General features: G+C 44.0%; 1 protein-coding gene across 13 annotated transcripts in view; it reads left to right on the top strand.

The window, feature by feature from the left end:
• Window positions 1–27,274, top strand: part of DMD (dystrophin) — a 2,127,700-nt gene that overhangs the window by 1,898,349 nt on the left and 202,077 nt on the right. For all 13 annotated transcript variants that reach the window (XM_045472664.1, XM_045472669.1, XM_045472671.1 and 10 more), the window contains one exon: window positions 21,010–21,070. In XM_045472664.1, coding sequence (XP_045328620.1) covers window positions 21,010–21,070 — 61 coding nt within the window. The remainder of the gene's footprint in view (window positions 1–21,009; window positions 21,071–27,274) is intronic.

Genomic DNA, 27,274 nt, shown 5'->3' with positions numbered 1-27,274 from the left:
CACACACACACACACACATTCCCCTTTGAAAATTACATTACCAGCGGTCTTTTTTTTTTTTATCAGTAGAGAGAGGCAGGCTTTTACTAAAGAAAAGTATTCAGTGTTTCTTCTTGGTATCCCAATCTCTACTTGTTAAAGAAGTTGTTTCTTTTATCTTAGATCTGAGAGAAATGAGAAGAGAAAAACATTGTAAAATCTGACCCTTATCCATTGCTAGACACTAGCTTGCCTTTAATTCCAGCTTTAATATTCTACCACTTTTTTAAAAAAAGATCTTAGGTAATCTCTACACCTGATGTGGGGCTCGAACTCATGACCCCAAGATCACGAGTTGCATGTTCCACCAACTGAGCCAGCCAGGAGCCCCAATATTCTACTACTTTTAATTGACTTTGGCAACTTAAACCAAGAAAAGGGAGAAATTCTACTACCTTGATTTTTAAAAATCATATAAATTTATACATGTAATTTATTATATTTGTATATAATTTTTAATCACACTGTTGGCATTTATACATATATTAGCGTCCACGTCTTCATATGTCAATATCAAGAAAGTACTCTAGTATTTATTGACATAATACTCTGAAAATTGTCCATCCTTTATCTTCAAGAATTTAAAACCTTAAAAAAAAAAAAAAAAGAACTTAAGCTCTTTTTTTGTGCCCATTTTCTCAGTTCTCTGAGCTTCTATTCTAAATTTCACATAACCAAGGATAACTGTATATTTGAATAAAGGTAGAAATGTTTCTGTAACAGTGAAAAGAACTTAGAGTTGCCTTACGATTTTACCAGTTCTACGAAAATCTTACCATTTGCGACCACACGGACGGAGCTAGAGAGTATTATGCTAAGAGAAATAAGTCAGTCGGAGAAAGACACATACCATATGATTTCACCCAGATGTGGAGTGTAAGAAACAAAACAAACAAGCGAAGGGGAAAAAAGAGAGAGATACAAATCAAGAAACAGACTCTTAACTATAGAGAACAAACATGGTTACCAGAGGGGAGGTGCGGGGGACGGGGGGTGCGGAGAAGGGGGCGCTGGGTTACATAGGTGATGAGGATTAAGGAGGGCACTTGGGATGAGGAGAGATGTATGGAAGTGTTAAATCCCTATATTGTACACCTGAAACTAATATTAAGCTGTATGTTAACTAACTGGGATTTTAAAACTTAAACAAAATATTTTACCAGTCGTAGAATTCCCCAGAGTAGCATTTTCCAAGCCACGTTCCTCAGAACGTTAATGTTCTGTATGATGTTAGTAACTCTTCCTTGAAAAAATAGTTTTGTGGTCAATAAGATTGGAAAAACCAGCTTCTAAAGATGAGAAAGTTTCTTTTTTGTTGCAATTGTTGCAGCCTTTAATATACATCGAAACGCTAAGAGGAGGAAAAAGTCAGTAGCTCTTCTCCCTACTTACGTGACTACGGAAGCCTTTTTCAGGCATACCAATTAATTTCTCACTAAACATGGAATCTTTGCCCTACAGTGGTATTCGCCAAATGGTTTAATAATGAGAACTTTCTGCTGAAGGTAGTAAGAACACGGTCCAATTAAAAAGAAAATGAGTTATTTATAAGGCAAAAGGGTCAACTTTCTCTTTCCTGAGGTTTCTGGCTCCCGCCCCCACCCCAGGAGTCCCATATGCTGTAGAATTTCCTAACTGGAGAGAGGCTAAGGGAGACTCTATGTGAGTTGTTTTCTTAGTACTCATTAGTGAATGCTGAAATCAGTTTAATGACTTGCAACCAACAATTTTTTTAAATGGAATGGAAGAGATTGGAAAATATCGGAGTACATTGCCCAAGCAAGGTTAAGTATTGTTTCGACACTTCGGTTTCGGTTAAGGGTGGGGGTACGTGAGTGCACGCGTGCATACGTGCGCGCTACAACAAAATGTAAAGTACTTTCCTTCTGTGGGTTGCAGTCAAAAGAAGTGTAAAAGACACTGAAAGACGCCACCCCTACCCTTCTTTTTACCGATCACAGCATAGGTGCAGAAAGGTGAAATGACATTACCAAGGTCACGCACACGGTTATAATAGATGTGGGACTGGACCCCAGTTTCTGGACTCACAAGCCACATCTCACGCTGCCTTAACCATCTACAACACTCAGGCCAGCGCTTGCCTGGTTTTTCTGATACTGCCACAGATTTCTCTCTTCTGTTTCTCTTAGTCTGGGCCGCACTGAGTTGATTTACAGAGCCTGAATTTTTCTCCGGATGCCTCGGGGCCAGGTGTTGTCTCCCTCGGGATGTGGGTTAAGACTCTGGCATTAAGCTGACTAGGTTCAAGTGCTGGTCAGATACTCAGTCTCTTTATCCTCATCTGTAAAATGGGGATAATCGTAACGTTTCGTCACATGTAAGACATGGTCCCTCCCACCAAGTTATAAAAGCCCTGAAATCACAGTGCGTCTAACGTCCAGTGAAGTTTTGAATTCAGTGAAATACGGTAATATTATCTTACAGGGTTATAGTGAGGATCAAATCGTATATATACATGTGTGTACATATTTATATATATATATATATATATATGTGTGTGTGTGTGTATATTTATATATATATACATGTGTATATATTTATATATATACATGTGTATATATTTATATGTATACACATATATATATTTATATACACACGTATATATCTATATATATACACGTATATATATACATATACACGTATATATATTTACATACACACGTATATATTTATATATATACACGTATATATACATATATACATATCAAATCATATATATACATATATATAAATATACATATATATTTATATATTATATATACGTATATATTTTTATATATTTATATATATTTATATGTTTATTTATATATATTTATATGTTTATTTATATATATATTTATATATATCCACTGCAGATGGGCTTTGCCTCCTTGGAGCTGCAGGCAGAGGACATGGGCTTAGGTGATCAGGGGACACCTGCAATATATATATATATATTTATATATGTATATTTATGTATATATATATATATTTATATATATATATATTGATATATACATATCAAATCGTATATATACGTGTATATATACATATATATGATTTATTTATATATAAATCATATATATGTATATACATACGTAAATCGTATATATATGTGTGTATATATACGTAAATTGTATACATATGTAAATTTATATATATATAAACCATATATATATGTAAAATATAGAGAGTAGCACGTACCACATAGTGATGTGTCAGTGATTGGTATTAGCGTTAGCTTTAGCATTAGCATAGTGTCTTTGTGACTACCAATTTAACAGTATAACTTCTCATCTGCCTGTTGGAGTCAAACTAGACATGAAAGTGTCATTCATTGTCCTGTTCTTAATTGTGTGTAACTCGTTTCTCTCCTTCCTGAAGGTATTTTTCATGGATCTAAGGGCAGTGTTTTCTGTATTATAAGAGCTCAATAGTCATTTGTGTAACTAATGAATGGATGAATAATCAACGAGTAGACCCTAATCTCTGCAAGGACAGGATGGTTTTATATCCTCCAGCACCTAACATGGTATCTGTACTTGGTAGATGTTCAATAAAATCATTTACAGAGTGAATTATGTTTTATACCCAAAAGAAGACGAGGCAAATTTGCTCCTGACACTAATCCACAGTGGCATGAGATTTAGCATAGTGACTGTCACATAGTAGACACTCAATAAATAACGTGACCTTTCACGTTGCCTCTGAGCAACGACTAATAGCATTGAGAATTTGACATGGTCCTTTTTATAAAAGTCTCCTGTGCCCTGTAATATATTACGAGATAAAGCGCACTTCTAAATTACGGCATGATCGTAGCTATATTAGAAACTAAAATAGAAACAACAGAAGAGGATACATAAGACAAGACTGAAAAGAAAATACATCAAAATGCAAAGAGCTATTGTGTTTTTCTTTCTTTTTACCTTTGCAGATGTTTTTATAATAAGCATGTATTACTTTGCCAACGGAAAAAAAAAACCCAATAATGGTAAAGATTTTTATTCTCTAGCTTTTAACCCACTGACCTCTCGCAGTATTAAACTCTCTTGATGGCTATGGAACTCCATAAGACAGATTTCCTTTTTACTATTTGTTCTGAATTTAAACACTGTGTGCTTCATTGAGTGATCTTCTTGTTCTCAGATGATGAGGCACTATAAAAACAAAGAATTGATCACTTATTTCTTCTAGGCTTCATCATCTGAAGTTTCTTCATCAAATCCCTGGTCAACTCTTACCTCGTTAAAGCACCCCAAGCCGTTACCGTTTCCCCTAGGACTGAGAAGTTTGTTTCCATCCTGACAGGTGCCAAACTTTCATCCCTGTACCCGCCCCCTCCCCCACCATCCCACTGCCCGCCTTCTCCTAGTCACACGCTTCATAAAGAAGGTGGGGGAAAATGCGTTAAGCACATCTAATAAATGCTGAGATTTCACTCAACACTGCTACCATTGTCCTCCGGGGATGGATGAATTTGAAATACGAGTGGGCCAATAATTTAAAGCTACAGATAGGCTTAAAGAAACCATCATGATAAAAGTCAGGAAGAAGCTGGCAGCCTGAGTAGGAGGCGATTTTCAGCCCAAAGCTCCCTATCAGGGAAAAATCTCAGGGCCAAATAATTTGGGCCAATTTCTTCAGTCGTCACATGCTGTCGCGAGTGTTGGGAGTTCGGGACAGATGCCTTCTAACTTAGCAGTGATGCTGGTGACACCTCCATGGGTTCAAAGGTAGCCTTTCAGATGTCCACGAAAAGCACAGTGATGATAATTAAGCTCTTTTCCTCAAGATCTTTTTCTCTGGGCCCTGAAGGGGGCACCAGCAGCCTCAACTTCTCCCAGACTTGATGATGCTACCCGTGCAAAATGTGACTGTGGAGGTCAATGGCTTCATCTCCACCCGGGGCTCCCCCACGTACCCGGGAGTTAGTCTGGTGGCAGGGCAGAGATGAAGCAAATGTTTGTCTTCTTTCTTATTTTGTCTTCCTCATCACAACGGACGTCTCTGGGCCTCATGGGGACCTAGGGCACCGGGACCAGCCCCACAGTCCTAAATCAGTTTCGTGACACATGGGCACTATTTCAGTGGAATGCCGGCTCTGAAAGGTATATTTTTACACGCCCTGGAAAATGAAGGCGTTTGTGAGTTTGGCCTAGGGTACCATTTTGTCATCTGTCCCCAAATACAAAGCTTTGCAACACAGAAATGGTGGAATCCCATCCCTGTGGGCAAAAATCATTACTTTCATTTTTCCATTTGGATGTTTTCCATTTTCAGAGCGCACCCAGCATGGGATCACAAAATACTTGGTGGCGAGAACTTTGAGGTGAGGGCAGAAGCATTTTGTTCTTTTGTGGACTGGCATAAACTGCACCTGCTTTAAAACCCATTCTCTTGAATTTTTCAGTATACTTTCAGATCTCAGCAAGAGCGACCCTCTTGATTACAGTCCACTGCAGAGGGGCTTTGCCCCCTTGGAGCTGCAGGCAGAGGACATGGGCTTAGGTGATCGGGGGACCCCTGCAAACATTAGGAAGGACAGGGAATGGCAGTCACCACGAACAGTGTTTGCGTCTCTCTCCGTGCGCTTTGCCGCTGTGGACTCCACACGACCACGGCATCGTGGCTTCTCTCTCCTCTCTGCCATGTCCTTACTCACGGTTTCTCTGGCCTTATGACTTCTGTTTTCTTCTTTAAGTCCTCTCCCTTTTCGTTTAACTCTCCACCTTCCCACCCTCTTAACTCTTCTATATATGTTACTATCAAACTCGCCAAGAAAGAGAGTCTGATTTGGTCAGGTGTTTACTGTCTATTTATATCGAAACCAGGCTTTCTTGACCTGGGCACTCCGGACAACTCCTCGTTGTGGGGACTGTGCTGTACGTGGTAGGGTGTTTAGCAACATCCCTGCCCTCTCCCCGCTACGCAACAGTAGTACCCACTCTCTCGGTTGTGACCACCAAAAATGCCTCCGGATGTTGTCGCGTGCCCTCCGAGAGGCAAAGTTGTCCCTTCCACTCCCGTATCCCTAACTCCTGGATAGTGGGTAGCCATAGCAGTTGAGTCACATGGGACACCAAGTAGAATGGCCTCCGAGTGAGGAATCACTTGCAACTACTTTTCTACAACTCCCACGTCTGACGCAGCGAGGAGGAGTGTCCTCAGCAGACAACCTTCAGCCGTCTGTCCTTTTGGGAATTGCTTCAGCTGTCTCCCCCAAGGTCACACCCCTTCCACGGGCAGGTCCTGACGGATGCAGGAGTGTAATGACCTGGCCGTTTGGGCCCAACTCGGGAGAACTCTAGCGTTCTACTTCAGGAACTCCAGTGAGGTTAATGGAGACTCATTGGGCCTGAATCCTAGCTTGCCTTTTCCCGGTTGCCATTCGTGGTTCCTTTCTTCTCCCTTCCTCAGGCGTTGAGCTCAAGGGTACACCATACTAAATATCCCGCTCTCTAAACTTTGTCTTAGAGGCTGTTTCCTAGGGAACCCCATCTGTTAGGGGACAACGTGACTGACAGGAATTTCAAAGTATATGAGGAAAAGGCATTATGATAGTCTCATTCTGGCCACTGGGTGATTTGATTTATTCTTGCCTTCCCTTATGAGGTTGATGATTTTGTCCAGTGTATGTAGTGATGATCATTATTTCAGATGCCCGACCTCATGACCTCCATTAATGGGTAAGGACTTCAAGAACAGCATAAGATTACATCAGCCTCTTGCCTTACACCTTAAGTTCGGCAGCATGCATACCAATGACAGACAAGAGTTAGAATGAAGGATAGTCGATAAAATAGATCATAAAAGGAAATGGGTTGGAGTGTGAGCGCCAGAAGGGTAAAGGGCAGGAGTTCCTTTTTTTTTTTTTTAACATCAGGCATCCAACATCTTGCAGAGAAGTGCAGGATATGGCTTGATTGAATGAATAACTGGGCACTCTAAAGATTATTCCCTCTCTCATACAATAGGAAAGAACTGAGTCTAGAGCCTGGTCTCATGTCCTGAAGAAATGAGGAGCTTCGCTTTATTTTCAGCCAGCTGAGAATTGATTCACTGTGTCATTCACCTAGTCTCTTCAATGACTAGTATAGGTCAAACTCTGTTCTCGATACTGGGGAAACAGTAGTAGATAAAAGAAAAACTCTCTCTCACGGAGGTTAAACTTTAATAGGAGAAAGCAGTCAGGTCATGAGAAGTTTAATTAAAGAATAAGGGGCGCGTGGGTGGCTCGGTCCATCGAGCGTCCAAATTTGATTTCGACTCAGGTCACGATCTCACAGTTTGTGGGTTCGAGCCCCACTCGTGTTCTCTCTCTCTCTCTCTCTCTCTCTCAAAATAAATAAATAAACTTTTTAAAAAGAAAAATAAAGCAAGCCAGAGGTCATAGAGGAAGGGAACTTTCTTTAAGCGAGGGAAGGGCAGAGAGAATCCCAAGCAGGCTCTGCACAGAGCCTGACAGGGGGCTCAGTCTCACACACTGTGAGATCATGACATGAGCTGAAATTAAGAGTCGGATGCCCGACCAACTGAGCCACCCAGGCACCCTGGGGAGGGGAGCTCTTTAAATGTGGTGGTCATGGGGGTGGCATTTGGATAGAGAAGCGAGGAAACAAACCAGGCACATACTGGGGTGGGGAGGGAGACAGAACAGGGTTCCAGGCAGCGGAAACAGTAAATGTAAAGACACTGATGTGAGAGCAAGCGTGGTGGGGTTTCAGGAACAACAAGGAGTGTAGCAAGACTGAAGCTGAGGAAGCAAGATGGTGAATCATAAGGTAGTCCTTGAGCAACCAAGATCCAGGCCAGGTAGGGTCTTGGCAACTATGGTTAAAAACCTTTGAAATTTCTTTTTGAGAAGGGAAGACTCAGGAGGGTTCTGAGCTAGGAAGCGACACGATCTGACTTACTATGCTTGTAGCATCCATTCATATATTCATGAACAAACACTAGGCCCTTGGGATAGACAGAATCCTGGCCTTGGGATGCTCAAGTTCTAAACAAAAAAGAAAGACCCGTAAGGAAAAGAAATCATGACCTTCTGTAGTCGTGATAAATAGGAGTGGTACAAGTAGAGAGGAAGGAGGAATTAATTCCACAGGAAGCAAAATGAGATGTTCTCTACAGACTAGTAAATGAGCCCGATTTCCACGGAGGGGGGTACTTCCCACACAGCACCAAGCAATTGTCACGTACCAGCAGGTCCTAGAATTCAACTCCATTCCGACACGATCGACCTGTAGAGAGCATCAGATTCCACGGGTTAACAGTACAGTCCTCCAAGACTGTCCCCCCCGCCACAACCCACCCTGCCCGCTCCAGATACCAGTCACAAGCCAGCTTCTGACCAGTGTTTCTGACCAACCAGCTCTAGACTGGAGATTTCCACGGCCTCCTCCTTGGACTTCAGACAGTCGCAAGTCTAGATCGTCACCTCTACCTCTTCTGAGCAGACTGACTAAACCAGAAGTGCCGAGGACCTCCTCCTCAGCTTTGATTAATTTGCGAGAGGTACTCCCCGAACTGAGAGAAGCATTTCACTCACAAGATCACCAGTTTATCACAAAGAAACGTAACTCAGGATCACCCCCATGAAAGAGGTGGGCGGGAAGCGTGGGGCTTGCGTGGCCTCCCCAGGCGAGCCACTCTCCCCGCATCTCCAACCCGGAAGCTCTGCAAACCTTGTCCTTTGGGGGTTTATGGAGGCTTCATTACAGACTGATGGTTGATCAAATCGTCAGCCATTGGCAGTTGAGTCACCCTCCGGCCTCTTTCCTTTCCCACCTCCCCAGGGGTTGGGGAGAGGTGGGGACTGCAAGTTCTAACCCTCTAATGAAGAGGTTGGATCACCAGAGGCCCATCCTCTGGTGCCTTCCAAAAGTCACCTCATTAACGTAAGAAGAGATACCTTCATTGCTCTCCACCCAGGAAATTCCAAGGGTCTTGGGAACTGTGAGCCAGGAACTGCAGTTCCCGCTCAACTGCATTGGCAGGGAGCCAATGTATATCTCATAGATCGCAATATCACAACTAGAGTTAATGCACATTGTCTCTGAAGCTACATGCAAATCCAAGGTAGAGAATGTTTCATCCAAGAGGAATCTAGCAAACAATGCTTCTGATTGCTTGGCCCCTGATTGCTTTCACTTAGCAAGGTTCACAAGATGTATTCTGATATGATGAATATCCCCCTTTCCAATTTTACATGTAGCCTCCTTATAGCCCTTTTGTCCAGAAAGGGATTTCTTATGTATGTATAATGAATATAAATATAGGTTTTAGAGAGTGCTAATGTTTTAATGAGCTAGAAATAGGCAGACAAGAGAGAATAATTGAAGGATTAGTCAACATGGGGACAATTTGACTTGGAAAGAGAAAATCTGAGCAGGAAATGTCTAGGAAAAAAATTAGAAGAGGAATAGAATGGAATGAGCTCATTTGTGGTGTGAGTTAAGGACAGGGGTATTTATTCTCAAAAGGTAAAAAGCGAGAGCTTCTATTGCAGACCTTGACCGAGGCCAGCTAGCAAGGGAGAGGGACTGATTCAAAAGATTTGGTCCAGGAGGTCTGGAGCAGATACGTGTTTTAAAAGGGTGGCAGGGGAAGAGGGAAAGTTTTGAACCGAATCTTGAGTTACTCCTGGAGCCCAACCCAAAAGCTCACCAGAACCCTTGCTATCTTAGGGCAAAATACAGGACAACAAGGCTTATGTCTTCAACAAGATCAGATAATTCCTCTAACGTGAACCAGCCACACGTTTATTTATTTAGTTATGAAAAAAAAGATAGTAAGTTTGGTCACATGAAATTTAAAACTCAGAACCAAAAATAGAAATTAAAACGAAAATGTCTTGTTCTATGTCTTTCTAAAAATACTTAGCTATTGGTTTTGAATTCCTAAACAATTACTAGCGTAAAATGATGACACACGGTTGACTTTCATAGGTGACACCAGCATCAGAATGGCAAAAGGATTTGTCTCCTCTCACGCTGTACTCCTCTGAGAACCGCATGAAATTTTTTGAAGGGGAAGAAAAAGGCCGGAAAGGGGTGGGGGGGAGAGGGATTATTTGCTGGAGCTGTTGCCCAGGCCCACGCTTTAGCGGTCAACAGTCGCTTTCGCTCTAGGACCACAGGCTCTCATTGGCCCGGTTCCCCTAGGATTCTTCACACTGGCGGGAAAGTTGGTTCATGGGATAAATACCCTGATGACTCACTACGCTAATGATGCTGCTGCTGCTGATGATAATGATGATGATGACAGGGATAGGGATAGGAATCCAAAAAAATGGAGCCCTTTTGGCCCTTCGCACGAAGGAAACATGTTCTGTGGGCTCACCTCTGTGATATTCACAGCAAACCTCCAGAATGAAGAGTGTTACTGTCTCTCTTTCATAGCAGAGAAAACAGACTGGACAAGTTTAATAACACATTCCATTTTAGACTCGGAACCCTTACAGGTTATCAGCTTCAGAGAAGGGGTTCCAGGAACGAGGGAGCGGCAACCACCTGTGTCCACGGCAAAGACTAAAGTGGGTAACCTGCGTTCATCTTGGGGTGATGGTGGAGGATGTGGCTACTGATCCGGGGAGACCTCCGCTTGGGAATCTTTTTGTCCTCTTTCATCGCTTTGATGTTCTGTTACCTCCCTCTCTCCCCCCCGCCACCCCTCCTTCTCTTTCTCCCCCTCCCGCTGCCCCTCCCTTCCTCCTAGATGAGGATAGAAAGTGTCTCTTCTCGTGTTTATAGGTCTACGGGTCAACTGCGGTTCAGATGATCTAGATAAAGTTCGACTGGGAAGTTTGGCTGCGGGCCGCAGGTTGAAGGTTGTCTGGGTTTAGCTCCAGGCTGCTAGTTCCATTCGGCTTGTTTCTCTATATGTCGGGTGTGGAGACCCCCCGAAGGATCAGAGGCCACCGGGGGCACGTACTCCTGGCAGATCCCCAGAGCACAAGAGCACAAGCCTGTGTTCATATCATGTCTGCTAACGCCCCATTGGCCAAAGCGAGTCACATGGCTAAGCCCAAGGTCAAGGGGCCGGGAAGCTTGCCATGAAGCTACGGCTGAAGCACGGATGGTTAATTGATTCACAACGCAGGAAAGCGTTAGGATCAAAACGGAATCTCTCCCCCTTCCTTTTGGCTTTAATTTTTATCATATCCTTAGCTCTTTCTCCCTTTTGCTTTCTAAATGGATGTGCATCTCATCTACAGTCATTTGGTTTTTAATATCCGAGTTGCTCCCTACGGGCTTCGGTTTCAAATTGTACATTCCTTGAAATTTCCCCGGTGCCTAATACAACACCCTTCACACAGAGAGCATTCAGCAAATGGTGTTGACTGCCTGCCGTCTTTTAAAAGCACATCTGGAGAGACACTAGAGGCACCTGGCAATAGCGCAGTGACTCGTTAGTAACCTGGCTTAACCCAGATGGCCTGGAGACCGTAGGCACCTTTACCCCGGGGGGGAAAGTTCTGTGGTAACACAGTCGGGCACTTCTGTTCAGAAGCGGTCAGAAATTCCATGAGCGGAACTCAGCCGTGACCCTATTGATATAAACACCTGTCCTCCTTTAGCTGGCCTTAGGTTTCTTTCTTTCTCACTGGCCTGATGATGACAGTGAGGTTCTTGGAGTTTCGTGTAAGTCCGTCGGAAGGAGCCTTTCTTTCAGGAGCAACGCTACCAAGTATCGGTTATGAGATTTTGTAGGACTGTGAAGCCAGCAACCCTTGGGTATGTTTGTCTTTGCAACTCAGGCGCCTCGGCAAGTAGTTTAGTAGGAACTCCTGACTCCCCAGATCACGTGTAAGCCTGATACTCTAAATGACGTGGCAGTCTGCCGGCAAAGCCCATGGCGTGGTATTCTGTTCGCCGTGTGCTTTGGTCTCCGAGCTCGGTGTTACCTGCCTGACAGCTCATAGAATATTTACACGTTGTTATTCGTGAGGAATTTTAGTTAGCCGTAAAGATTTTCACAGCTATGGCAGACATTAGAGGTCTCATTCATCACTCTGGTGACCTTCCCCTCTGGAATGTAGCCCATCTGTCTCTGCTGTTGAAATCTTTATGGAAAATCTGCCCATCTTTGAAAGTTCAGTAAGTGATCTTAAAGTTTTCATTGAATCTTTACTTTTGATATATGATCCAGACATATGCGGCGCTATTCTTATTTTAATTTAATGTTTGCAACGGTGTTAAATTTAACTTGGCCTTTCGGTTAAATGACAGAAAACTTACTCTTGCTTCGGGGACTATATGCGTCCCATCAGAAGAAAATACAAATCATACAGAAAGCAATCCCAATGGGGAAAAATGATAGACGCATACACCTACATTCAGCATTGATAACTACATGAAACCTTGAGCACTGTCCTATAATCTTGATTATGACCTTAGGAAGTGAAAACAGGCGGAAATAAGTTTTTCGCGTGATTTGAGGTTTTAGAGGGGACGCTAAGCAAATTCCATAAGTAAGTGAATGGAGTGGGCTGCTTTCCAGAACAGGAGAGAGTCATGACCTTCTCCATTTACCTTCAGTGCTCTTGTGAAATTGCCCTCTTGGGATCCCCAGTGATCTTGTGACCGAATACACCTTCCTCTTCTCTCCCCTTAGTGCCCTGGAACCCACTGGTGCTCACAATATCTCACCACCTGGCTGGCTGTCTTCCTGATGCTTCACCCTACTTTGTTCTCGTTTCTGTATCGTTTTTCTTCGGAGGCTTTTTCAGGGGTGCCACCATTATGGGCCACTTCCCAGGGTACGGTTTTCTTTTAACAGTCTCGTTGCCTGCAGGAGTCCAGTCATCTTTATAGCTCCAGCTCCCATCTAACGCTTAGTCTTGTCCTTTCACCTGAGCTTCGGTGAAAAGATCCACCTTCCAAATATTTTAACCTAAATCTGTAATTGATCTGAAATTCGCCCTCCAGCTTATCTTTCCTGCCGCTGAAACGTCCCGTTGCCTCATAATTATCTCTTTGAAGGAGAGAGTCACGTGTGATTTCTCGCTTTGAGTGGATGCCACATTCAGCTAGGAACAGCCTATTGAACTCCACCCTCCTGCCTCCATTCCAGAGAACACTGTTCTTATCTTTTTGTCAGCATAATCCTCTGATTGTAGAACATTCTCTGGCCTTCTCTTTCCCATTGTATCAAATAGGGACTAATCGATTCACCATCCATGCTGATGAATAATGGACACACGGTCTACCCAAGAGTGAAGGATCTGTTGGGCAGGTGCCATTGGTCTCGGCAAAGCGATAGAACGATGTCCCATAAGCCCAGGCAGTTAGTGTTCAAAGGCATCTCTGTCCGCCACACTTGATCCTGTGTGAGGCACATTACTAGTAGTCAGGAGTGGATGCAAGGGGTGAAGACAACTGCTGCTTGGTTGAAGCAGGGAGATTAATTCTAGAATTACTGTCATTCAGACAACATCCCATAGGTATGTGATTATAAACATTATTTGTATGGTAATTAACATTTTGCAAAGCAATTTCATATCCATTTTCTCATTTTATCCTGACGGTATTTCTGCCAGGGAGATATCATTATGCCTATTTTTCATATAAAATAAATAAAGCTCAGGGACAAAACAAGGCTTGCTTAAGATCAGGGAGTGATGGTGGAGTCAGGAATTAAATCTGTTCGTCCGGAATCTCTGTTCCAGCCACTTTCTCCTTGATCCGCATATGTCTCAGGATGCTGGGCTGGGCTTTGAGACAGAAAGCCGATGAGCTGAGTGCCTCCCTGAACTCAAAAAGTCTACAGTCTATCATGGAGTGAAGGGGTGCGAGAGGCCTATTCTCAAATAATCCGTATCAGGCAGTATATCTAATGTGCCTTAAGAATCATACCGACTAACTGCCATTGACCAGCAGAAAATGGATTTTTCCCTTTCTACCTGGATCAATAAAGAAAGACTCCTGCTGGCAGGAGTGTCATTTGTATAAAATGCCTTTAACGTGTTCATAGCCTTCAATGAAATAAATATATTTCGAGGAATTCTGCTTAACAAAATTGACAAAACTGTGTGCAAAGATTTATCTGCACAGATGTTCATTGCAGCCTTACTTACAACGGTGAAAAACTGGAAACAATCTAAATTTTCCCAAAGAGGGGATTTCTTCAATAAATCACGGTACAGCCATTAACGGAATGCTGTTCAGCCATTTAAAATGGGAGCCAGGAATGATGTCAGCAGACACAGATGGTCCGCACGGGTGGGAGTGACTGGGTCAGAAGCAGGATTGGCCACGTGAAACGGAAAACTCAAATCACAGAGGCTTATCCCAAGCAGGGCTGTATAACGTTCTCATATAGAAATCCAGAGAGGGGCGCTTGGGTGGCTCAGTCGGTTAAGCATCCAGCTTTGGCTCAGGTCGTGATGTCAGTTAGTGAGCCTGAGCCCCGCCTCAGGTTCTCTGCTGACAGCTCAGAGCCTGGGGCCTGCTGGAATAGTGACTATATAGTCACAGGACCCCAGACTTCTCCTCTCTTTCTACTCGGTCATTCTTAGCACATACCTTCTGTAGCATTAGTTGTCAGGGCCGTGCTCATGTGCCCTCTGGAACCCACCGGGCCCAGGCACACCGAACCTAGCCTTCCAACCACACACACCTGTGACTCTGCCTTCCAGGCTTTCTCTGTCCATAGGAACTTGCTCACGAAGCCCAAGTGGCAGGCCAGAGAGGGAATGAGCTCCCCCCTCCATACTCCAGGAGTAGCCCTCAAGCAGTAGTAAATGAATACTCCACTTCCTTCGCCGCTCACCTAGAGGCGGCCGGAGGGGGACAACTCTGGAGTGTCTTCTGGGCTGAAGTCCTCACCTACAGGGGGACCCCAGGTCCCCAAAGCAGTCCCGCATCCTTCACCAGCTCCTGCACCGGGGCTTCCTTGAATTACAGCCCAAACTACCTCAACGTACATCCTTGTCTCCGTGTTTGCTGCTGGGGCATTGCGGCAATATGGCTTCCATTGTCCTGGTTCCCACAGCTCTGGCCCTTATCCTCTCTCTCTCTCTCCTCTTTCTCTTGTCTCCCTCCCTCTCACCCCCTCTCTCTTCCTCTCTTCCTCCTTTCCCTTTCCTGCTCCTGCTTCCTCTTTCTCCCACTCGCACTCTACTCCAATAATGGCTCTCCCTCCTTGTCCCTCAGAGCTAGGGATGCTAACAGCTCCTTGTTCTTATTGACATTATCCCTTGTGATTTCCCTACACCCTGCACAGACCTTTGTGACCAGCCCTTTTACTAAACTCTACTCAACTTGACTGTGCCTAAAGGCACGGGACCTGTTAGGACCTCTTCCTCCACCCCACCCCCTCCTGTTCCAGCCCTGCCTGTAAATACCGAGTATGGGGCCAAGCCCATAATGTGTGTTCACTAGACAGCAGTCGATTGATTTTAATGCAGGAATGTTAGATGTGTTCATTGAAAAATATCCTCAGAGACTCAAATGCAAAGTAGCAGGAACTGTGTCGATTTACCGCATTCTGTGCCAGCACTTTGCCAAGTGCCTCGTACATACGTAGCGGGGACTCTGTAAAAATGGACTGAGTAATGAGTACTGCTTTGTTTCCTTAGGAACCGGGGCTCCATTTTTGCCTTTTGGATGAAAATAAGTCTCGGATCACCCTGGGCGGCTCGGTTGTTTAAGCATCCCACTCTTGATTTCGGCTCCGGTCATGATCCCGTGGTTTACGGGATCGAGCCCCACGTCGGGCTCTGTGCTGGTGGCAGAACAGGAGTCACGGTGGGGATGACAGATTGTTGGGATGCAGACGGGAGAAAGATTTTGACCAGAGGAAAAGGCTGCTCTTTCTTTTTTTTTTTTTTTTTTTTAATTTTTTTTTTTTCAACGTTTATTTATTTTGGGGACAGAGAGAGACAGAGCATGAACGGGGGAGGGGCAGAGAGAGAGGGAGACACAGAATCGGAAACAGGCTCCAGGCTCTGAGCCATCAGCCCAGAGCCCGACGCGGGGCTCGAACTCACGGACCGCGAGATCGTGACCTGGCTGAAGTCGGACGCTTAACCGACTGCGCCACCCAGGCGCCCCTGTTCTTTCTAATCATCACTAAAACTATTGGAAATTCAAAAGAGGCCTTCCAGGATCTGGTGACGGTGAAGTGGTTCCAGCAAGCCCTGGAAAGTCATTCTGGTGGAAATCACGTAGAGGGTAAATTTAGATATCAGAGCGTAAAGAACTTAGACTAGAGGACATCATATTCTTGTGTAGGATGAATGCATTTACGCAGTTGTTTGGCAAATATTTCTAGGCTACCGGTTACATACCACACATGATAAAAGAACGCACAAAGAGGGTGCCTGGGTGGCTCCGTCGGTTAAATAAACGTCTGACTCGATCTCAGCTCGGGTCTTGGTCTCAGGGTTGTGAGTCCAAGCGCCATGTTGAGCTCCATGCTGGGCATGAAGGCCGCTTAGAATAAGAAGAAGAAGATGATGATAATAATAAGTAAAACTCAAAGACTAGACAGACCTGGTCGCAATCGTGGATTCGCCCTTTACTAGCCGCATGAACTGAGTCCGTTTTCTGACCTTTTCTGAGCCTCCCCTACTTCACGTGTGATAATGGAATAGCGTGACCTCATTGGGTATCTGGGAGGATTACATTAAGAAACATACAGTAGACACGCAGCATGTTTGTTTTCTCCCTTTCCTGAATCATGTGACTTGAGTAATAATCCACATTAGGATCGAATACTTAATGACTTGGACCTTAGACACACTCTTCCACGTGATCTTAACTGATCATTTGCAAAATGAAAATGGCAGCACCTCACGGGGTCATGATGACCGTCATACTTGAGGTCATGGGGCAGGCCCAGGAGAGGTTTTCCTATGTCCCCCCACCCCCCAGCCACCCCTTCTAGATCAAGCCTTTTCAGTGGGAGCAACACTGCCCCAAAAGGGACAAAAATTCGTTTGTCCCTAGGGAATGAAAAACCGTACCCTTTTTGCGTAAAGCACAGATACACACAGTATATCTGTGACGTCAAAATTTCATCGGGGACAGGGGGAGGAAGATGAGGAAAAAATAACTAAATAAGATGCTTTGCAGGGGGCCATGGGGGCATCGGGAGAAAAACATGGAGAAGCATTGCTCTCGAGTAGATCTCCTTGCTAGACTGTGCCCGTCAAACCATTACTGGAACGGACCCACTTCTGGGAAGCCAAGTGCCTGTGGCTAGTGGTCTTCCTTTACGCCTTTCTCTTAACCCCATAGGGGAGGTCTCCATTTAGTCTCCAATGCAGGTTATAGTATTGATTTTTATAACCTGCCCCCACTTTTCTTCCGACCGAGCTATACGATCAGGCACCGAATCCACAAAACGTGAACAACGGCAGAAAGACGAATGAACGTTTTTGGGTCTGAATTCCGGAGAGTGCCCCTTGGGCACGGTTTAAATAACATTCGTGTTCTTTTTAATTTTCTGGTTAGGCCCCTGTGTCGATTAAAATACGGCTTAACACCAGGGTGCGTCGCTTCGCACATTCTGTTCGTCATGCATTAAAAACATGGTCGAAATAAGAACTTTGCCTCCATAGTGTGGCGTCTGTGATTCTGTGATTTTCACAACCACCTTGGGCACAATATTGAATCCTGTCACCTCGAGGGAAGAAAAGCATTTGAAGGTAGAAGCCTTTCTGGCTCTTAATAACATACTGCATCTGTAACGCGAGGGGAAATTCAGAGGTTGGTTTTGGAATGAATAAGCTCACGTGCAGCCTGCTATTTAAATTCAGGAGACAATACCCCCTGGTGCTGGTGCCGTAAAATAATGGATGATTTTTGCACTCAAGAATCTGAATCCCAAAGCCGCCTTGGATTTACACATAGCGGTTAGAGGAACATCTGTGTAAGAAAATACCAGAGGACAGCACAGTGCCTTAGAAAAACTATTTGCCAATAAATCTGCTTTTGATGGGCTACTAAAAAATGGACACATCACGCATAAGAGATGCGTGTGTCTATTACGGAGGCTAGCTTTGTGTGCAATGACAAGCTTCCCCTGGCACACTGAGATAAGAAACAGCAGTCCTTGGTGTCGGCACTCCTGCGAGAAATGAAATGATAATTTGGGGACACACGTACAAGGGTTACCATATATTTGATCAACTTTTGAATATATGCAATACCAGAATCATCTGGCAGCCCCAAGCGAAATTGCCCACAACCTTTGAACAGTCTCTCGAGAAGGAGCCCTGAATCTAATCACGTAGAACCTTCGCCGGACTGTGTGTTATTTCCAAAGCAAGCAGTTCCAGTGTGTTTGTCTGTGGTGGTGACGGGGCACAGAAGGAATGGGGGAAAGCCATTGTCATTTCCCCCCCGTTTTTTTGCATCAAGGACATTTTTTTAGGTAGGAGATTTGAGGGTTTCTAATGATGACTGCAAAGCAGTTGCTACGTGCATTTGTAAACTGTGAGTCAAAGCGGGGAAAACATCTTTCGGCACAGAAACCTCACTGAACTTGACCATTGGATTTATTTGATCGCTGCACATAAAGACAAACGGCTTTTCTTATTTTAAAAACTAAAAAAGTAACAGTTTATACACACAGCTTCAGGTCCATAAATTTTCACGCTCCGTATGAAAGATTGGCAGTTGAGAACTGCAGCGATAAACGCTTCAAGTTTCATGTTGATCTGGAGCTTAGAATGTTTTTGGACTATTCTTTTTACATCTCTCACCTGTTTAGTTTAAGCATATCCTAAGTACTCCTCTGGCATTTGATTGTTTTTTTTTTTTTTTTTCCTTTTAATGCTTAAGAATGCAAAGTCAACTATAGATATTCAGTGGAGGGCCAGCCATGAGCTCAGCTGGTCATCACTGCTTTTCCTCCGTCTCTGGCTAGATTTTCTGCTTGGAGTTTGCTCCATGAGAGCCCTGCTCTGGAAGAGCCTCCGTGAGCCACCCAGGCAGCCAGTAGACCTCTCCAAGCACACTTGTCTCTGAGAGATACCTCAGTATATTCCAGACAATCCAAATGGACTCTTCTGCTATCAGAGGACATCCGCAGCATCCTCCCAATCGAAATTAATTTGGGGACCATTAAAAAGATAAAGAACTGGAAAGGAACAATGACAGAAATGGTCAGATTCAGCCCGTAGACACCTTTAAGGGAAGAAAAGCCCTTGTTTCTCGAGTCAGGCATTCCTAGGCTTGGCGATACAGTCAGTGAGAGCTGGGGTGGGTATGCTGAGCAGACAAGAGCTGGGATTTCTGGCTCTCTACCCCGTTTCCTCCTAGAAAGAGAGCTTAGGTTTTTAGGTTTCCATAACATCAGACTCTCCCCAGGTAGGTCAGGGTGTCCAGCCTAAGTTCTTAGATCAGAGCTTCCTTTAGCACCTTATCAGGGCGAGAGAGCTGTATCCTAGCGAAGAAAAACAAACCAAAGGAGAGTAGGGCAGATAATGAGAAAGGCAGAGGGGGTAAGAATTGAAAAAGAACGACTGAGTGAGAGTGCATGCGAGGGACTGCTTCGAAATGGCAGATAAAGGTCTCCTCCCCGCCCCCCATGTTAAAAACCTGTCCACCAGAATGAAAAGGCTTAATTAGCAGCTCAATACAAATCCACATCTTGTATCTTTTAAATGACGTATCGCCAAGGTACCAAGCAGAATGTCTGGTTGAAGGTTGGGTGATTCAATCCATCTATTACTCTCTGTAAAACAAAGAATCTGTGGTTTCATTACCCTTAAATTGTCTGGCAGTGGGTGAAGTTAACTTTTATTAGGCTCTGTTCTTTCATATTATACAGTGTAGTCAAGGATATATTAGCTTTGACGTTTTCTTACATCTCAATATACTGCGGCGTGAATTTACTGTGAGGCTAATTTAGAAGGAAGCTTTTCAGAGGAGGAAATAATGGTCAGCATCAGCTATGCTGCAAATTATAAGCAGGATGAAAATTCAGGGGGAAATGGACATCCGCATACAATCGCTAGATGTTAATAAGCGTGCTTCTTATATGTGTATTCCTGATGATATTCTTTCTCTCTTAAAACTCCAGTTTTATAAAAACTCCATTCTGGGGGAGGATTTTAGTGTTGAGGAAATGGTATAGTTTATCCTAACATGATTATGTCGTCGTAAAGAAAGAAACACCCATCGGATCAAACTCTATGTGAAAGGTGTTCTCAGAGCTCGCCTTTGGGAAAGGAACCCCCCCACACACCCCCCAATGATAATTTAAACATTTAAAATACAATTTAAAGATGATTGATCAGCCTAATACACAATAAGGTCGTTATAAAACAAATTCCCAGTATGCGAAATTTAATTTCACCTACAGGATTCATCATTCATCACAAAAGTTTTATTACACTCTGGTATCGGGTGCCATTCTCTGACTTTGGGTTGTTTTTTTTTCAATAAGATCATGCTGGTTGGCTGATGTTTTGTGGCACCAATTAAGCATATTATTGGTCGATGAAATTGGATCCTGTTTAAAGCAAACAAAGACGAAAACAAGCATATGAGAATGAGAAGTGTAGCCTTTTAGCTTTAAGAACTTAAAATGTAACTGTATCACGCAGGGGCGTTTGAGTTGTTAAACTAATAAACCCCAGTCAATCAAATAGTAAAAGATAGTGAGAAGTAGCAACACGAAGTGTTATAAGAAAAGCACCCAGTGGAGACACATAAGAGAAAATCCGTCAGCGACTCATTCAGTTTCTTATCTGTTCTATAGGTTTAGCGCTGGAACGGAGTTGTTTGTTTGTTTGTTTTTTTTTCCTTTGCATTTATCTTTCTGCCTGAATGAGTTCAATTTCACTTAGATGAGGACAGAAACTTCAGAACAGCAGGTTAATCCGTCCTGTCTTCATGGGCAACTGAGCAAACAGACCAATATCAGTGTAAAATTGTAATTCTGGAGATTAATGTTGTCTTTCCTGTTTGTGGTGAACTTGACCTCCTTGCCTTTTTTTTTTTTTTCCTTCAGCTTCTGTCCAGGGTCCCTGGGAGAGAGCCATCTCGCCAAACAAAGTGCCCTACTATATCAAGTAAGTTGGAAGCATCGCATTCCTAAAGAAGCATTTATTGTGGCTAATCTGCATATTCACAAATGGATTTATTTCTACGTTGTGACTGACGTTAACCTGGCTTACAATACCTCCTTCTCCATCCCCCAAGGAAGCTTGGAAAGTCAACTCGCGCTAAAATTACCTCTGCACATGTGCTGATGCAACAGGGAGCTGCCTTTAGGAAAAATCCATTTACTGCAGCCCGTTTCTCGTGTGTTGTGATTGGAAGTGGTGTGGCTTTTCCACAATAGCACAAAAAGCTGCAGATGATATTATGGATGGTGAGAGTGAATAGTTATAAGGACAGTTTCATTTGTTTAGGGGTGTTCCCGCATCTCTTTTTCAGCCAAGATGGATGATTTCGGCAGCTGTATGTACACAAAGCGTTTCAGGTGAATAACTACTTCATGTACCCAAAAGGCAGTCAGCAGCAGGCCCGGATTTGTGTAGCTGAGGTGTTCATTCTTGACACATAGCACTCAGCATTTTTCACGACAGAGTCATACTGTTCTCTGGGGCCGTTTGTGTCCGTCACAGGAATACAGGTGCTTAGAAGCACCTTCTGCAGGATGCATTGTGAAGTACAAATACATTGTACATTGAGTCAATGATTGACATTGAGTCAATGTACATTGCTACATTGGGTCAACATGCAAGGGACAGGAGGGAGGATTGTGAGTCATTATGGCACCTTAACAGTTTCTCGTGGATTGTGCGATAGAGTTCAACTTCAATTTAACTTTGAACCTGCTGGCTCAATAATTGAATTTCATCGCCTTCGTGAAATAATCTTCAATACCAGCTGAAGGCTTTCAACCTGCTTCCGCCATGAGTCTGACTAAAAACCCTCCATGGTTTCCCATTGTTCGGGTCTGCCATCTTTTATCAGGTTGGCTTCTGTTCTTCGGCCGCCCAGCATTTCTTCATAATTCAGTTCTAAAGCAATCGCAGCAATCCTAGATCTTCATGACTACCATTCTCCAGAAATTAGATCGCATGCCTCACTTTTGTTCACTCAGAAGAATGGGGGTGAGGGAATTCTTTGGGCCATTCAGGGAGAGACACGTCCTTTAAGAAAGTTGCGCCTTATTAAATTTTTCCCGACAAAGCATCTCTTACCTTTAAAACCTCTCCTTCGATTTGCTTTGATCCCGCTTTTTATCTTTGTTATTTTTTTTTTTAATTTTTTTTTTAACGTTTATTCATTTTTGGGACAGAGAGAGACAGAGCATGAACGGGGGAGGGGCAGAGAGAGAGGGAGACACAGAATCGGAAACAGGCTCCAGGCTCTGAGCCATCAGCCCAGAGCCCGACGCGGGGCTCGAACTCACGGACCGCGAGATCGTGACCTGGCTGAAGTCGGACGCCTAACCGACTGCGCCACCCAGGCGCCCCTATCTTTGTTATTTTTAAATTGTATTATGTTTATGCTGTATAATTACCAATTCAGTCCCCTTACGTATTTTAAAGACCTATTTTAAATTGTGTGTCTCATTGAATGACAAATTCACTTAGACATGCGCCGTATGGCTTTACATCCACTGTATATTTTGTGGAACCATTTTATTCAGACTCTGCCCAGTCATCTCCGGTGTCTTGGTCAATCCCACATTTTCTTCTCTAAGATGTTTGGGACCTGTTACTTCTTCAACCCATTTATAAAGCTCTCACTTTATCCGATTCCTTTATGACAGATGAAGAGATAGTCCTTACTGGATAGAGGTTCTTCTTTTGTAGCATAGATTGTGAGAGCACCTGAGAACCCAAAACATCTTCAAGTGATTATTCTCCAGATTATTACTGTTGGGGGCTTATTAAATATCTCACAGGGATTCCTAGGGTCTCCCTCCCCACTGTCCTTTCCCTAAATATTTCTCTTCTCCCCGATGCTATATCCAGCACAAAAGATCCCGGTACATTGCTGTGTGGCAGTGAAGATTCATTCAGTCCAAAAATAAAAAGACAGATTCCCCCTCATTGTCCAGGGCTCCTTCACTGGCCCAGATCGGGGAAAGTGAAAACGTGAGGTCCAGTCCTGGCTCTGTCATGAGTTGACTGTGTCGCCTTGGGCAAATCACTTGCCCTATACAAACCTTAGTTTCTCATTGAGAAAATGAGAGGTTGGACGAGGTGATATCTAAGGTTCCCTGTAGCTCTAAGAATCAATGAGTGCGACTCCTCAGATGATTTTATCCAAATTCAAAAACTTAAGATCTCAGCTTTTCTTTAGGAAGTTTTCTTTATTTTTTAAATTCTCTAGTTTAATCATTAACATAATATGAATTCTGATTTTAAAAAAAAGTCATAGCAATTCTGTTTTTCCATTGTTTAATTAGCCAAAGATATGCCCCCTCAACCCATCCCACTTTCTCCAGGTACCCATTTAAAGACATCACATCTTGGTGTTTAATTTAGGACTGTCATTCTTCCTGATTCAGTGGTAAGAGACGTAGAGCCCCAGACAGAAAAAAAATAGTAGAAAAGGGAACATCGACCTTAAAGCCTCTGAAATGATCAGTTTCTAGGAATGAGGAATTAGGTGATTTCTCAAAAATACCTCTGAAACTTTATGGAGATCACTTTTCTCTAAAAACTAAAATCTGCTGGGGCACCTGGGTGGCTCAGTCGGGTAAGCATCTGACTCTGGATTTCGGCTCAGGTCATGATCTCACGGTGCGTGGACTCGAACCCAGCATCGGACTTTGGGTTGATCTCGTGGAGCCTGCTTAGGATCCTCTGTCTTCCTCTCTCTGCTCCTCCCCTGCTCGACAGCTCTTTTCTCTCTCTCTGTCTCTCTCCCTCTCCCTCTCTCTCTCCCTCTCTCTCTCTCTCTCAAAGTAAATCAACATTTTTTTAAAAAATTATAATCTAGGGGCGCCTGGGTGGCGCAGTCGGTTAAGCGTCCGACTTCAGCCAGGTCACGATCTCGCGGTCCGTGGGTTCGAGCCCCGCGTCAAGCTCTGGGCTGATGGCTCAGAGCCTGGAGCCTGTTTCCGATTCTGTGTCTCCCTCTCTCTCTGCCCCTCCCCCGTTCATGCTCTGTCTCTCTCTGTCCCAAAAATAAATAAAGGTTGAAAAAAAAAAATTATAATCTATTGGAAATTAGAGATTATATCATTTCTCAACTATACCTCTAAAATGTTAAGCTAATGTAGGGAGAACGCGGGTTCAGAAAATACACATGGTCAACAAACCGATTATTAATGTCATTTGTGATTCATTATTATACACTACTGTTGTCTCAAATATTCTTTTTATAGCAAACTACTTTGATGTACAAGGTTCAGTGGGCTTGAGGCACTGGCAAATGCCATTTGCAATTCGAGATGCCTTATTGATCCACAAATAACAATATAATAAGTTTATAATGATATTCCTTCACCCAGTCCCCACCCCGTAGTTCCTCTTTGTTGTCTCATTTGTCTAGACTTGCATTCAAGAGTTTTAACCACCCGTTTCCAGGCACACAGCCAGATGCCTTCTCCGGATCTTTTTTTCATACTTAATACTTTTTGGCTTTTCAACGCTGGGATAAACTGATCCCCTAAATAACCGGAGGTTTCTGCACCAGTAACATAATTCCAGTTGGGTGTTGACTTGTGCACTCATGCTTGAGGTTGTAAGTCATTACCTGCGTCTTGGGCTCTAGATTGCAAGTCAGGCGGTGTTTATGCCTGCATCCTGACGCCAGCTTTTCATAGGGCGCGAAGAATCTCGATTTCGATACTTCGCCCTACGTGTTTGTCTAGTTTATTAGTCCCTGGCATTCATCATTGTTACAGTTTTCATCTTCTCGCTCCCTGGGGGCTCTCTTACTCCTGCCAGCGTCTCCTTCAGGTTATTTGATTACAGCCTTCATTGCCACTGAAAAAATAATCGCCAGCGATGTTCAACCTGTTACAACTGCCTTTTCCACTCTCCGCCATTTTGTACTCTTTTTGGCCTACTGTCAAACTCATGAAAATTCCAATATAATAGCCTTTAACCAGCTGCTGCATTCTGTTAGAATTTCTTTCACCTTTTTATGTTGCATCCTCCCATATGGGTAAACCACACGGAGCCAAGAGCTGGGACTCTCTTGCTTTCTTAATGAGTTAGAAAATTATTCTTCTGTGTTCTTGACTGTCGGAAGAACTCAGGAATCCCAAACTTGTGTGCAGCATGTTCCTGCAAAGATAACATAATAAGAGCATAAGAAATAGCACACTGGGGCAGACCCACAGGGCAACTAGCCCAGAACTCGGTCCCACATGCAGACACCAGTGGCTGTTTGCATCATCAGCCCGTTGGCATTGGGTTTATCCGGTGGTTTCTTACACTTTTCCCCTCTCCGCTTCAGCCTTGGCTTCAGAAGAGTAAGGTGCATAAATTTGCTGATTTCTACTTAAAGAAATAAAGGTAGATCTCAGTCCCTCTTCAACCTGCATTTTTTAACCTCGAGTGCTGTGGAATTCAGTGAAAACAATGATATTTACCCAAAGTAGACTTTTTTTAATGTTTATTTATTTGTTTGGGGTGGGGGGCAAGAGCGTGTACGCATGCATGCATATGAGCAGGGCAGGGGCACAGACAGAGAGGGAGAGAGAGAATCCCAAGCAGCCTCTGCACTGCTGGTGCAGAACCTGATGTAGGGCTCGATCCCTCAACCCTGGGATCACGACCTGAGCCGAAATCAAGACATCACGCCCAACCGACCGAGCCACCCGGGCGTTTTCCCAAAGGAGACTTCAGCCTCACATCCCCTTACACCCCCTTTTCATTTTCATCTTCCCAGTCTGAGAAATTCTAATCCTTTTTAGGTTCTTAGTCTGTCCTTGAATGACAGGCAAGTGTTCCCCTTGATCGTCTTCGTTGCTTCTCCCTGGATCTTTTCCAGCTCTGTTACGTCTTCCTTGGGACGTAGTGACCGGAGTGGCCCAAATGTCGGTTATTAAATTTGTTAGTGTTGTCTGCAGTCTCCACTCACTCATGAAGAAGGTACATGCTGTTTGCTTTCTCCCATTGGTGCAGAAATGGAGAAACCAATTGAGGTCATAGCCTCTTCTACCTATGTTACTTCCGGCTATAGTTTGGTTTGCTACTATTTTTCTGTGACACCGGCTGAAATGTTTGACCTTATATTTCTGCCAGCCGGCCCTGAGGAAGGGTTTGGTTTTTAGACGAGCGGGTCCTCTCCTCTTTTAAAGGCACTGCTGTTTGTAAAGCCTGGGAGGCGTTCACTAATGAAACTCGGTAGAAAACCTGCTGACTCGGTCGCCAGTAAGGCCTGTCAGCAGGTTCCCCTAACCTGCTAACTAACTTCCTAACTATCACTAACTATCACTGAAGCTCTTCACCGAAGAGTGAAAAAAAGGGTTCCGGGAAACATGCTAACTGATCAGCTTGTTTTTTTTCACATCCAACGCTCGCGAAGCAACTCACGTCCACAGGAGTGTCTCTCTCTTCCCGCTGGTTGTTTTGGGTGTCGTGCACGTTGCTGTAGATGTTGTCTGATGACCCTGAGCGACCCTTCCCTCACCTCCCAATCCCAGGCATGTTTCTGTACTTACCTATTGCGTGGGCGTTGCTCACAGCCTTCTTGAGCGCTTTTTCAGATTCCAAATCCCTCCCATATCTAAAGCATCTCTCGCGCGTGTTCTTGTTCCGGTGCCCCATGACTTGTGCCGAGAGTTGCTCTGATTCAAGTTGAGGTGAGCGTATTTGTTCCTCTGAGTTCCTGATTGCTATTTCAGTACCTGTGTTTATAGAGAGAGGAAGGCGCAGTGAGCTCTGTCTCAGCCTTAACAGCAACCGATGTGCTAAGTATCTGCGTTGGCTGGCTTGCAGCGGATACATTATCTGAGAAGGAGACAGGCTCTGATCATAAAGAACACCGGGTTGTGACATCCAAGTGTGAGAAATCAGCCGACTAACCCCATCAAAGGAGGGATGTGGAAACTCAGACCACAGTGAAGCCGACTTTAGTCAACATTCTTGCAAGAGTGGGTGTCTGATGGACGGGCACCCTGGGAGCAGTCGCAGCAGGCAATTTATCTCCCACAGTGCAACTCCCTCCCCTGGTTCCTCATTGGCTGAGCACTACAGAAGTTACACCCTTACCCGGAAGTCGCCTGGGCCCACGTAAGGCAAAGAGTAGTCTGATTGGAGCAGATGTACGTTCCTTGAGGTGACGCAGGGGCTGCC

The sequence above is a fragment of the Leopardus geoffroyi genome, chromosome X, assembly GCF_018350155.1.
Source record: "Leopardus geoffroyi isolate Oge1 chromosome X, O.geoffroyi_Oge1_pat1.0, whole genome shotgun sequence".
Taxonomy (NCBI): Eukaryota; Metazoa; Chordata; class Mammalia; order Carnivora; family Felidae; genus Leopardus; species Leopardus geoffroyi.
Note: the sequence above shows the minus strand (reverse complement) of the source record. Positions and strands in the feature narration are given on the sequence as shown.